The 13,919-nt window shown below is 41.5% G+C and overlaps 2 protein-coding genes across 3 annotated transcripts in view; one reads left to right on the forward strand and one right to left on the reverse strand.

The window, feature by feature from the left end:
• The window catches only part of LOC124709129 (Bloom syndrome protein homolog), a 189,955-nt gene extending 180,855 nt beyond the window's left edge, over positions 1 to 9,100 (reverse strand). The window contains exons 1-2 of the mRNA XM_047240790.1: positions 8,755 to 9,100; positions 8,544 to 8,665 (exon numbers count right to left, since the gene is read on the reverse strand). Coding sequence (XP_047096746.1) covers positions 8,544 to 8,665; positions 8,755 to 8,924 — 292 coding nt within the window. The 5' untranslated portion in view covers positions 8,925 to 9,100. The remainder of the gene's footprint in view (positions 1 to 8,543; positions 8,666 to 8,754) is intronic.
• Positions 9,101 to 11,817: 2,717 nt separating this feature from the next.
• Positions 11,818 to 13,919, forward strand: part of LOC124709130 (serine protease HTRA2, mitochondrial) — a 47,034-nt gene continuing 44,932 nt past the window's right edge. Inside the window, exon 1 of one of the 2 annotated variants that reach the window (XM_047240792.1) lies at positions 11,818 to 12,345. In XM_047240792.1, coding sequence (XP_047096748.1) covers positions 12,286 to 12,345 — 60 coding nt within the window. In that variant the 5' untranslated portion in view covers positions 11,818 to 12,285. The remainder of the gene's footprint in view (positions 12,346 to 13,919) is intronic. The other variant, XM_047240791.1, reaches the window with a different exon arrangement.

Raw genomic sequence — 13,919 nt, forward strand, 5'->3', positions numbered from 1 at the left:
AGGGGCCCACCTCACGGGCGCTACCCAGCCACAGCAGAGGCCAACTAGCAGGATGGCCATTGCCGGGAGTCCCGATGCCCCAGGGTGATGGGCATCTTCTCCTTGGCATATGTGGGGAATTAACGGCGCAGGCATCAGCAAAGCAATCCCTATGTGGTCAGGGGACTACAACCAACAGGGTACATTGTGAACCCATCACAACGGACTAGCTACTGTGCTGGATATCAGGTGCAACCAAGCAAACAGGTCCATTATCTTTGTCAGTGCAGAAAACGATACTGCACAGTGGATGGAGGAAAATGCAACCAGGAGGGTGACCTTGCCCAGCAGCTGGAGAATAAGCAGAAGTGCAGATCCACATTAACGAAGGATGCGAGAGGTCTCAGCCCATGATGGACACAATGCATCATGCAAGGTGAAACTCCCCAATTGGCTCACTCTTCGGGAAAAAGCCCTACCTTATAATGATGAATAGAAACCACAATCATAGGCAAAACATAACAACAGAAAGATCAGCCACTTTAGCATCGACTGCCAGCATTAGAGGGAGCACGTCACAAAGATTAAGATGGCGCCTAAAAGCAGCCACATTAGTGCTGTCTATGAGTAAATGGGCCACCATCAGGCGGGCTCCACATCGGCAGCGAGGGGGATCCCCATGTCGGAGAATGCGGCCATGGGGTCAGCCAAGTGTGGGCAATGCAGAGCCAACAAGACTGCCACGCAGCCATGGTCTCCTTAATTATCATGAGTTTGTTTGGGGAGATCAGGGCAGAGAATTCTGAATTCCAAACTTCCAGCAATCTATGGCGTGTAAATGACCAAATGTCCAGTTTTAGATTCCCCATTTCTGGAATCGGCATCCTGGTGGCCAGCTTGGCCAACCAATCACCTCGTTCATTTCCCGAAATCCCAATGTGACCGAATGTCCAAATGAAAACGACCGGCTGTCCAGCTTGATGGAGGTCACAGACCAGGTCCTGGACAGCCAAAACCAGAGGGTGAGGAGAGCAGCACTCATCTATAGCCTGAGGGCTGCTAAGGGAGTCATTATCAATTAGGATACTCTTGTCAGTACAAGAATGAACACGGCTAAGGGCTAGTTTAATAGCCATCAATTCAGCAGTGAAGACACTGCAGCCGTTTGGTGGAGAGTGAAGTTCACTGCATTTTGCATGTACATATGCAAAGCCTGTTTGTCCATCAACTGTTGAGCCATCGGTGAACACCACTTTCTAACTCAGATACACTTCAAGGACAGCCAAGAAAGGGCAGTGAAAAATCATGAGGTCAATGGAATCTTTTAAACCAAAGGAGATTTTGAGACAGATTCAAGGACTGGGTACAAGCCATGGGGTGTGATGTCTCCCTGACCAGAGGTGACAGTGGAGGAAGTTGCAGTTCTGAAAAGAGACAGCAAATGTAAACTAAGTTCTGGGTCACTGTTTTGGGAGGTGGAGCTCCTTTCCAGGGAAAAGCGCACTGTAGTTGGGATGTTCAAGGAAGCTACGAATGTGTGTGGCATAATTCAGAAGCTGTTGTCAGTGCCTGATAGGTAATGGAGGGACTACAGCCTCGACTGTTCACAGGGCTAGTTCAGAAGGATCCTGTCACAAGTTGGACCCCACAATGATGAATGGAGTGCAGTATCAGCAATGCTGCGGGTGATGCTGAACCATATGAAAGAGTCCCAATAATCAAGATGCGACAGAATCAGGGCTTTGTAAGGCTGCAAAAGGGTAGCATAATCTGCACCCCAGTTAGTGTTACTGAGGCAGCGAAGTGTAATGAGGTGTTGCCAGCAATTTCACTTAAGCTGGCAGAGGTGGGGAAGCCATGTCAGCTGGAAATTGAAGACTAGTCCCAAAAAGTAGTGTATCTCAACTACAAGAAGTACTTGATCGGCTAGGTAAAGTATGATGGTGACAGAAGTGCATAACACAAGTCTTAGTAGTTGCAAACCGGAAGCCACATCTGGCCTCTTGATATGTGAACTTGTGCAGGGTCTTATACTCCTGGATTTTCTTTTCACACTTAAAAACAGAGCCATGACTGTGCCTTTCATATGGCACCCTGTAGGTGACAGCTCAGCAACACCCATACTAGAGGAGCAATAATAAAAGCAAAAATATAAGGAGGGTGATACCAAAGACCCCACTGCTGCCGCTAGACCATTGACGGCCACCGGAAAGAGGGGTTGTTCAGTACCAAGCCCTGTGAGATGCCATTTTCTTGGATATGGGGGTACTGAGTGAAGCACCCACTTAAACACGGAACATATGGTACGACAGAAAGCTCTAGACAAAAATCTGGAGTGGACCCCGGAGACCTCACTCATGTAAAGCAGCAAGAATATGGTAACCCCATGTCATGTCATAAGCCTTCTATGGGTAGAAAAAGACAGTGATTAGGTGCTGCCAATGTGCAAAGGCCATCCGGATGGTGGACTCCAGGTGACCCCTATTATCAGCACTGGAGCAGCCTTTGTAAAAACCACCCTTAGATGCATCCAAAACGTCTGAGACCCAAGGAGCCAACAAAGCTGCTTGCTCATCACGCATTTGAGCAACTTACAGGCTGATTGGTTGACAACTGTCCATCTCTAGTGGGTTCTCACCCGGTTTCAGTGCTGGAGCCATCGCGCTTTCTCAACAATGAAATGGGAACTCACCCTCATTCCAGATTCAATTAAAGAGGGCAAGGATGTTATGCTGACAATCCACTGAGAGATGCTTCAGCATTTGGTTGTGGGTGCGTCTGGCCCTGGGGCTGTGTTAGGGCAATGGGCTATGGCTCTGGGGTTCCCATTCACTGAATGGAGCATTATATGGCTCCAGATGGCGGGTGGTAAAAGATAAGAGCTGGTAGTTCTCAGATGAAGATGCGCGAGCATCACGCTCAGTGATAGTGTCTGGATCAGTGTAAATGGCATCTCTTACCCATTAGAACACGCATAACAGAGGAAGGCACTGTTGATAATGATGGCAATGACACTGCAGCTGTAACATTAAGACTGTGTCATCTGTATGGGATTAAGATGCTCATACTTTTTCTGGCCTCTTGATATGTGACCTTGTGCAGGATCTTATACTCCTGGATTTTCTTCTCACACTTAAAAAACGGAGCAATCTGGTGAGCAGGGAGAGTGGAGCTCGCTGCAGTTTACACAGATGGAAGGAGGGGCACAAGCAATGTTGCATGCAACAGACAGCCACAATCCCTGCAGACAGAGGTAGTGATGCAATGGGAAGACATGTCTGAACTACTTACACCTGAAGCATCTCATAGGAGGAGGAACATAGGGTTTCATGACACACTGGTAGACCGTCACCTTGACCTTCTCAGACAATATATCACCCTCGAAAGGCAAGATGAAGGCCACAATAACAACTCTGTTTTCCCTTGGTCCCCTATGGACACAACAGATGAAATGCACAACCCGTCACTCTAAGTTGGTCTGCAGTTCATCATTAGAGGGCAAAAGAAGATTGTGGTGAAAGATGATGCCCTTGACCGTATTGAAACTCTTGTGGGGAGTGACAGTCACAGGCATGTCATCCAACTTTTCAAAAGAGAGCAGCACCTGTGACTGGACTGGAGATGACATTTTGATCAGAAAAGAACTTCCCCATATTTGTCTTCAATATTTTCCACAAAAAATAAGGGCTTTGTGTTATGGTCAAAAAGGTGCCCCCATTGCTCCTAATACAGGCCAGGTGTTGAGGAAAGGATTTTACCCCTTGTTGTTTAGCCCTACATTCCTCCCATGGCAGGGCCAGGATACAGAACACGTTGGGATCGTACTTAGTTACATAATACAAGGCTATTCCATTTGAAGAGAGTGCTGGGGCTGTGTGATCACTCGACCTCAGGCTTTTATGTTCTAAAAATCTTAAATTAGGCACCTAAAATAGGTTCTATCACTTACAAAAATAGGTTATAAAAATCAGCAGATAGGTGACCAAAATCTGACATTTTATTGTCTAGAAAGATAAACAGATTGACAAAAATCGACATTATACAATTGTCTATGTCCATAATTACAGTCACAGTAAATAACTAACACTTTCTCTAGATTTTCCGTTGGGAAACTGCATCTCTTGTCTGTTAATACCATCTTATATGCTGAGAATGAGCATTCCACATCAACAGATGTCACTGGAGCATATTTAAATGACAATATTAGGCACAATGGAACTGCACACTCATGTTAAGTTGATTTACCTAATAAGATGTCAGCCACTGTGCAGAGGGTGGTCAATCTTGGTGGTGTTGTTGTTGTTGTTGTTGTTTTTTCCACTAACCAATAGAACGTGGGACCAAGTTGATTTTTTTCTGTCACCTCTCCTATCAATTGCAGTCGATGATAGGGACCAAAAATGTGTAATGAGATTTTATGTATGGAATGTCGTTGGAAATTGTTGGATCCTTTAGAAGATGCATTTCTGAAGTAATGCTCACTGCCTCCTCCCACAATTTAAGAGCAACATTCTTAATGTCTTCCAAATGCTCACCGTAATATTCCAAGGCCTCTAGCCACGTTCCCCAGCGAGTAAGTATGGGTTCTGGTGGAAGTGGTATTTGGGAAGTTCCTCTTGAAATAACTGGATTCTTGAGAGTGCTTTAATAAAAACCTTTTTGATGGTTGAAACTAGCTTATTTACAAGTGGAAATTTGAGACTTATCATCTCAGCTACACGATTCATGGCATGGGCAAAACATGTGACATGGAGCAAGGCTGGGTAAAATACTTTCAACAATTTAACGGTAGCAGTTATGTCCGCGGCTGCATCAGTGTAGAGTACAAGTACTTTATTTTCATATCTAGACTATTGGGGAAAAGTAATTTGAGGGCTTTAATAGCTTAGTGAGCAATTGTTTCCTGGTTAGTCTTTTTAGTTCCTTGCTGCAGATCAGATTACGTACAGAGCGATGCACCATAAGCAAAGAAACCATTGCGAGTGAGTTGGCTCTTTAATATCAAAAAGCCGAAAGACGCAAAATAAGAAATTTTAAAGTTTGTTTGGTAGTTAAAGGCTGCTCTCAGACAACATACATAGACAAAAAACGTTCTGACTGTAGTGAAATAGCTTCTTTAAGATATCCTCTGGCCCTTGCTGTAAAAGAAAATTTATTAACCCGCCACATGCATCTGAAGTCCACATAGCTCAAAGGAGGACTGGAGGAAGAAACTTTGTGGTTCCGCCAGAGAAAGTCAACACGACTCCCCAAGAAAAGGATAAAATTTGGCATGAAAAGGCATGTGTATGGTCTTAAACACAGCAGATACTGTTGGAAATCAGCACTTACATACAGCATTAACAAAGATGGACATTGGGTTGCAGTGAAAAGAATATTTAGATATTTAAAAGAAACTGTTGATTACAAATTAAAATACTGTAAAACAGGATGGCTCTAAGCACTATGGGACTTAACATCTGAGGTCATCAGTCCCCTAGACTTAGAACTACTTAAACCTAACAAACCTAAGGCCATCACACACATCCATGCCCAAGCCAAGATTTGAACCTGCAACCGTAGCAGCACCGCGGTTCTGGACTGAAGCGCCTAGAACCCCTCAGCCACAGCGGCCGGCTGTAAGACAGGAATCTAGAACGTTATAGTGGTAGCTGTTTCAAGTTGATGGGAGGATTAATACCTTGATCTTTCAAGAAACAAAGAATAGTGGCTTTGAGTATTGTTGAAGGTGAGTATACGGCATTGTCTTTCACCATACAAGAAGTGTCATGGTTAAGGACTCCAATGGATGAAATTGAGCCACATACAATTATTGGATATAGAGGATGCTCAATACAAATCGTCAGCATTGACCAATGACACAGGAAACATGCGGCAAATGCCATAACCATCTTGTTCAAAGACTTAATGCTGCAATTTTTATTATTCGAATAATATCTGAAGTAAGTCGTTGTTCGACACGAAAGTTAGTCTACTTTGCTTATTTTCATTCGCTTATGTCATATGGTATTATATTTCGGGTAACTCTTCCACTCTTAAAGGGTATTTTTGGCTCAGAAACGGGCGGTTTGGGCAATAAGTGGTGTAAGTTCACGAGCCTCTTGTCGACCCCTGTTCACAAGTCTGGGTATTCTGACATTGGCCTCTCAAAAAAAAAAAAAAAAAAGAAAATATATATATATATATATATATATATATATATATATATATATATATATATATATATATATATATATTCTTTATTGTTTTTTCTTGTTAACAATATCAGCTTATTCCCAAGAAGAAGCAGATTCCACTCAGTTAATACTCAACAGAAATCCAACCTGCATTTGGATCAGACTTCTGTAACTCTTTTGCAGAAAGATGTGCAGTACACTGTTGCATGAATTTTCAATAAGCTACCACAAGTATTCGAAAATCTTAGCAGTAATCCACGAGCTTTCAAATCAAAACTGAAGAGTTTTCTCGTGGGTCACTCCTTCTATTCTGTTGAGGAGTTCCTTGAAAAATTAAGCTGATTCTTATGTTATACTGTTGATTGTGTTTACTTAAATTTATGGCTTGACTTTTTTTGGGTTCATGAACATTTTATTTTTATCTGTTATTACTTTTATGTTGTAATTTCATGGGTCTAGTGTAGCAGGGGATACAACCCGTCGGCTTTGGACAATGACGTCACAAGTCGCCAGAGAGCAGTTTACCATTTTCGCTTTTGCAGTTATGTTTCAGTTTCGTTTTTTTACTGATTGCTTAATAAAGTGGATCTGTTTATTCTATCTCGTGAGATTTTTTTTTTAAAAAGCCAAAAAACACTTATCAGCCACTGAAGGGAGCTACAACACTTAAGAAGAATCGCTTCTCGATTGGCCACTTGTGACGTCATTGTCCAAAGCCGACGGGTTGTATCCCCTGCTACACTAGTCCCAATTTCATGTACTGACACATTCCATGACATTGGAGATTTGGTCCTCAATTTGGTCCTACGGAACTTGACATGTAAATAAAAAAGGAAAAATTTAAAACTACATGATGTTATTGGCATTTTTTTCCCCCCAAATTGGCTAAGGTTCAGATCAGTCTGTCATCCGAATCAGGTTTTTTTATCATCACATTCCTGGGCTTCAACTAAAATCCAAAATGTCACCTTCCACCTAACCTAGACTTCAGCAAAGCTATAGATCAGTCTGTCACCACAAACAGTTTTTTAACTGTCACACCATTGGCTTTGCCAACTAACAAACAAACGGTGGATATATGCACCAATAGGTGATGCAACAGCAGCCACTGACATTACATCACTGGCCAAAGTTGACAACTCTTATCAACCATTCCTCTCAACCCCAATTATTGAGCCGATCAACATGTTTTGTGACAATGCAGGAGCAACCAAGCTAGCTCACAACCACATAAAAAGTGTAAAATCCGAGCACATTGATATGGTGCACCATTTAATTAGGTATCATCTAAAACACAAGGATATTACTATAAACTATTTTTGTACAGAGGAAATGCTTTCTGATTTATTGACCAAGCCACTAAGTAAAGACAAATTTCAGAAATTCGTAAAACTGTATCGTTTAACAACATAACATTCCATCTACTGTGCTCTGAGATGGTGCAGAGTTCAAAGATTATTGTGAGCACATGAAAATTTTGTTCAAAGGGAAGTCTTAGGATACTGTCTATAAAATATTTGTCGTGTTGGGAGTGAGTTTATGTGTACAGATCTCTCTGTTTGTTATATGCATTTCCAGGCATCTATGCTATATGTTCTGTGTTTGTACACCTTTGTATAGTGCCAGAAACACATTAAATATAGTAACACATACGTAATCAATCACAGTGTTTCTCTGTCAACATTATTTTATTGTGCAAATAAGTAATCCAAGATATATTCTATCTCTTTATGCATCACCTGTGAAGCTAACAAGCATTTAAACCAGTACCAATACACTGGGTGCCAGCTTTGTATCTATCTTGGCTACGATACTGTGTTTACCATGCTGTTCACATGTGCATACCAACATTCCTATTTTCTTATTCATTACTATATCCACTCCTGCATTATCCCAATTTCATAATCCTGTACTGACCAGCCCAGAAAACCCATTTGTCTTGCCACTGTCCTTCACTAATTTCTACCAAGTCTACCTCTCTTATTACATTCTCTAACCTATGTACTCAGTTAAAGGATCTAATATTCCACACTCCAATCCACACCAGTTTAGTTCTTCCTGCTGACTACACCCTCCTGGTTTGAACAATGTAACAAATTTAAGCTGATTAATAAATGATAGGTTCCACTGTCAGCAAAAGATACATAACAAAGATACGGGCAATGCTGCAAAGCTATTAATCACAAATTTTTCTGTTAAGTTTCGTAGGAAGGCAGGAACATACTGCCTTCTTCAACATGAATACACATTGGGATATCAAAACTGGGATTACACTGGTGGGCACTAGCTGTCATAGTTCCCCATTATAGTGTTTAAAGGGATACAAACTGTTGCCAGCCGCTATAGGCTAATTCAGCATATATTTTCAACACAGAGACCCAAACTCACCTCTTGAAGTATTGTGCTTCTTCGGTGGAAGTTCAAACTCATCCTGTGATTCCCAGTCATCTGATGATTGTTCATTGTTCGTGGAATGTGAAGAATCTTTGTTGGTCGTCACAACGTTGTTGCTAATATTTGAAACGTAAATTAATGTAATTACTACAAAAGTCTGACAGCTGTTGTTATCTTACAACCATAACACCGAAACTAAACTAACCTATTTGTGTAAGTCAGTAAGTCGTTGTCATCCTTCTTATGAGCTGGCAATTCATCACACGAATCTGTTGATATCTTTTTAGAAAAATATGTGCCTAGTGTCGTCTGCGCTCTTTTCTGCTGCTCTGAAGTTATAGAACTCTTCTTTTTGAAAACAAACTTGCTACTCATTGCACAGTATTGATCGGAACATTTGAACTAGTGATGTCCAGAACGTAAACCACAACAAAACAGTGCATGTGATGTATATACATCAACAGAAATTGGCTTTAAAAGACACAAGTAGACGTACAAGCACGGACAACTCTCATACACTATTACACGCTGACACAACAGTGTTTCTGTTGTGGAACCATACATGTAACCATAAACATCGTTGACTTTGAGCGCCGAAAACGAGAGCGCCTTTACTTGCACTTCTTTGGTCAGAGTGATAGTTTGTGGTCTGTTTATATTCTTCATAGTTCATTTGTTTACTTTGAATTTTTTGTATCAAAACATTGTCTATATTCGCAGTTAAAATTATATTAAACCCCCTTTACACCGAAGCGGACACAAGAGAAGGCGCATTCGCAAATAGCGCCCAGGGAATTCACTTGTATGCACCGTCATTGACCTGAGCCCGGTCCACACGCAACGATCTGTCTGCGCAGACATCGGCGCAGATGTCTGTACATGCAAAAGATCGCTGCAAATGTGGTGTGTTCACACGACACAAACCCCAATCTACTACTCGCCCGCCATCTGTCGGTGTAGAAAAGAAATATCAGTGGCAAGCGACTACGCTCCCCGAAAACGTCAAAATTTAATTCAGTTATTTTGAAAAATAGAAATGGAGGAAGTTCTGTTGTGGTCTGTGTTCGCAACTTGTGTTGCAAAAAACATTCAGACCAACCGCAGGAAACAGAGAAAGCGGTCAAAATGGTGCAGACAGTGGCTGCTAAAGCGAAAGCAGTTTTGTCACGTAAATTTACTGCGAGAGTTGCAGGGCGAACCTGTTTTGTTTTACATAACCTCGTGTTCCATTTCCTCGCACATTGGCACTCCAATTTCATCTTCAATTGTACTCCTGCTTGGTCTTGGCGTTTCTTGATCACTAAGAAAGCCAAGTAGATCAAAATACCATAACGTTGGCTGGTATACTTGATCTACTCCTACACCAGATCTTCTAAATTTCTGAACTTTGGATAACTCTTTTCGGTAAACAGTTCGCTGACAGACTAATTTACTTGACTTGCCTTCATGAACTCATCTTTCAGGAAAGCGTAAATAGCTTCACATGTGTTGGGTATTATTTCACTCAATGCTTGTTTCGATATTGCAGATGAAAATTCCAAATCATTGTAGCTCCTTCCTGTTGCTAGGAACCTTAATGTTACTGCCAGGCGTTCATGAGGAGAAATTTCCCTTCTCATACAAGTATTTTTCTCATAATATGAGGGGTTACATGCTTTAAGAGATAATTATAAGTTTCGACATCCATCCGCAAATAATTTCGCCAGTTCGCAACGAAATTATTTTTTTATTACCGTTTCTCTGTTTGCCGAGGCGCCAACTGCCCGCAATTTTTCAATTAGAGCATTGTATGCTGCTGTCTTTTTGTCTCGGTCACTATATTCTTTACTTTTAATCTTCCACAAACATGGGTGGTTTCTGTATATTTCAATGAATTCACTTACAAACTCTCGAGAACACTGACGAGTATTAGCCATTTTAATGCCCTGTGCACACAAATACAAACACTAGACTGAGCAAACAGCTGTTTCGCGCCAGATTTGCGACGATCTCCTGTCCACACGCTCCAACTTGTCTGCGCAGATGTGGTTTGAACCGACAGATTTGAGAGGTTTCGCTCAAACCTCCAACTCCAACTTCCAGGTTTGCACACACCTCAGGTTGGTGCAAATCTTCTGTTCACACGCAACGATCTGTCTGCGCAGATGTGATGTGCGCAGACATTTGCGCAGACAGATCGTTGCGTGTGGACCAGCGAATAAACATTTATAAATGAGCTGATGGAAGAGAACTCACATCAAACCATGAGCTGTGAATGGCTTACTGCGCGTTAGTCGCGATTGACAGCAGAAACTTATAACGTGACGTGTGAATGAAAGAATTTAGATATCTCAAGATCTGTATGTATATGTAAAATGCGTGGAGCTAGTCCACTTAACACTGTATTTGCGCTCCCAGCTTTCCTTAGCATTAGCCCAAAACCTTGCAAATATATCGGACGCTTTACCCTGGGTTCTTGTTATAACTGAGGAGCACACTTAAAAGCAGAATACTAATTATAAATGGCCAACATAACCTGAAGAAAGGCAAGAATATAAATCCTGATAATTAACAACCGGAGACATTTACGTTAGTGACTGTTTCGCATTTCAAAAAATGATTCAAATAGCTCTGAGCACTATGGGACTTCACTGCTGTGGTCATCAGTCCCCTAGAACTTAGACCTACTTAAACCTAACTAACCTAAGGACATCACACACATCCATGCCCGAGGCAGGATTCGAACCTACGACCGTAGCGGTCGCGCGGTTTCAGACTGTAGCGCCTAGAACCGCTCGGCCACTCCGGCCGGCTTTCGCATTTCAACAGCTTCTTTATGTGACATAGTGTCTGATCTGTTGTACACTCCACCGTTTGACGATGTCGCCTAAGTTTCGTTCCGTTCAGTTGACATGTGAATCGGATTTTACCGATTGTCCGCTAGGCGGGGAAACAACTTAGCAGTCGCATAGTAAGGCTATGCCAGAATGTTTATGAAAGACAATCTTCGTAGACTGCTTTTAATAAAATTCGAAATGCGCGCTTCCGACAATCAAGATATTTCTACTACACTCCTCGTGTAAGTGATGTAGAAGTTAGCTTTGCTTGTCCATTGTCATCTCGACACTGCAGACGACGCCAGCGTTCCCCGCGAACGTCAAAAACTTCCGAGAATCCTCCTAGACAACATTTGCGTTGTATTCCTTCCTCGTCCCTACGGCTTTCAATCAAATTGTCAAAGTGTTTCGAAACAAAGATATTAGTCATTGACGACAAAAGAAAATCGCCAGTCTGCAGTCACTTGTGGTCAGTGATCCGTAGAAGTAGAAGGGATGGTTAACTTCACGTGGAACAATGTCTGTTGTAAAGTGTTTTATTAGAGTGTTTCCGTTCAGTCGGAAGATACGTCATTTAGTATCATATAATGCAAATGAACTGCTTCCAAATAATTCGAGTAACTGGAAAGTATCGGCATCATCGAACTTTCAACAAGACAGAGAGAGAAAAAACACCGTTCATAGTAGGAAGGGCCTGGTCTTGACTGCATGCGTTGGCATTGGACTGGGTTATGTATTTCGAACAAGTCGTCAGGATGTGGGAATTTTACCTTTTCCCTCAGTGTGTGCTGCAACTATAGATGACAGTGGCAGAGGAAAGGGAAAAATGACTCCACGATTTATGCATAATTTCATTGCTGATATTGTTGACCAGGTGGCACCATCGGTTGTGTACATTGAAGTGAAAGATAGTAGAAGGTATGTTTGTCTCGAAAATTTTAGTAGAAGGAGACATAAAATATATTGATAAGTCTGTCAAGGTAAGAAAAGTATTCAAATACGATAGTCTCAAGCATATCAATTGGTATAACATAATTGTTGGCTGTGTTTGTGTATTGCTGGAAACATGTTTATGTGACTTAAGAATGAAAGCATCACCTGTTTATCACTTAGGGAAATACAAATACCTCAGTGTACTTGTAGTAGCTTTCTTTACGATCCGTCTGCTGCGCATTCGTTGCGTAATTCTAAATGTTATACTTTTTGAAATGTGAATACGTTACTGAAATATCATCAAAAATTAACAAGGCTTACGTAAAATGAAATAATATACCCATCTGCTTAATTTCTCTGCAGTCGATTGCAATGTGAGACATTATTTCTACCGTACGTCGTAAGATTATTTGTACCATACTTCTGTAAGTTCCTTTCATGTTCGATGTTTCTGCTCCGTTACAAATTTACACTTGCCATATATAATCCAGAAATAGGTCCCATAATTATCAATATGAGTATATCAGTAGTAGTTGGTATTGGTTGGTACAAAATTAGCCAACGGCAACATCGTCTGCCCTTAATACACCGTGCCGTTAAGTGAAATTGTTACTGCTGTGGTCATGAGTGTTAGCTCCCCACCGTCTCCTGCAGTGAATTTTTGATATTAAAAGCCCCCAGAGAAAGTTGTTGTAACCGTAACCACACATTTTTTGCACACTAACTTAAGTTGCCTGCCAAAGAAAATTTTTTCTTTATTGAGCAACAAAAACAATATCCAATGCAAAATCTCACATCTCTGCTATGAAAGCTTCAAGCACTGTGAGACATAGTGAGTAGTTTTCCATTGCATTACACGTTACACCCCTCCCCAGGGGAAGTAGAAAGCCATCCGATAAATGTTGCTTAAAAAAGTGGTTATGCAGACCTGATTATCCCTGTCAATCAGAGGTGGTTTCAGAAACAGAAGCCAGTAATGTCTGCTCAGGTAGCAGGCAGAGGCACAAGGTTAGGCATTTGTAGAAATGGATATGCTGATTTAAGTCTGTTTAGAGACATTGCTGCAGTCTTGTCATTTAATAACAGAGTATTCTGCCCTCTCTTCTCACCTGGTGTGGATCGGTGTATGGTGCCTGAAGTACTAGTTGGACAACATGTGCTCATAACAGCACATGCATACAGCTTTGCAAGTTCTGATGCATATGTGAAAAAAAGTATGGAGATGGTTTGCGGGTGAATGAACAATGAAGTCACACAAATTTACAACAAAATGTAGTAGATTAACATCTGATGGATGTGTGGTAATCAGGTCGGCAAATTCACGTGGTATATGCAGTGATTCACCATAAACCATTTCAGCTGACAATATTTAGGGATCAATCTTATATCTATGTCTACCTCCATGAGCCTCCTTATGGAGGCTGCTCCTGGTATCACTCTCTTTTCTGCTCTGTTTTGTTCCATTCACAAATGGTTTGTGGGAAGAACATGCTTCATGTAATCTGTAATTTCACAGAGCTTTTGTTGTGATCATTTTATGAGATGTGTGTTGTGTGACTCTTCTGGGTTTGTGCACTCCAAATTTTAACAGTAAAACTTTGTAACACACAACCCCTCAAGA

Source organism: Schistocerca piceifrons, chromosome 7 (assembly GCF_021461385.2).
Source record: "Schistocerca piceifrons isolate TAMUIC-IGC-003096 chromosome 7, iqSchPice1.1, whole genome shotgun sequence".
NCBI classification, from domain to species: Eukaryota; Metazoa; Arthropoda; class Insecta; order Orthoptera; family Acrididae; genus Schistocerca; species Schistocerca piceifrons.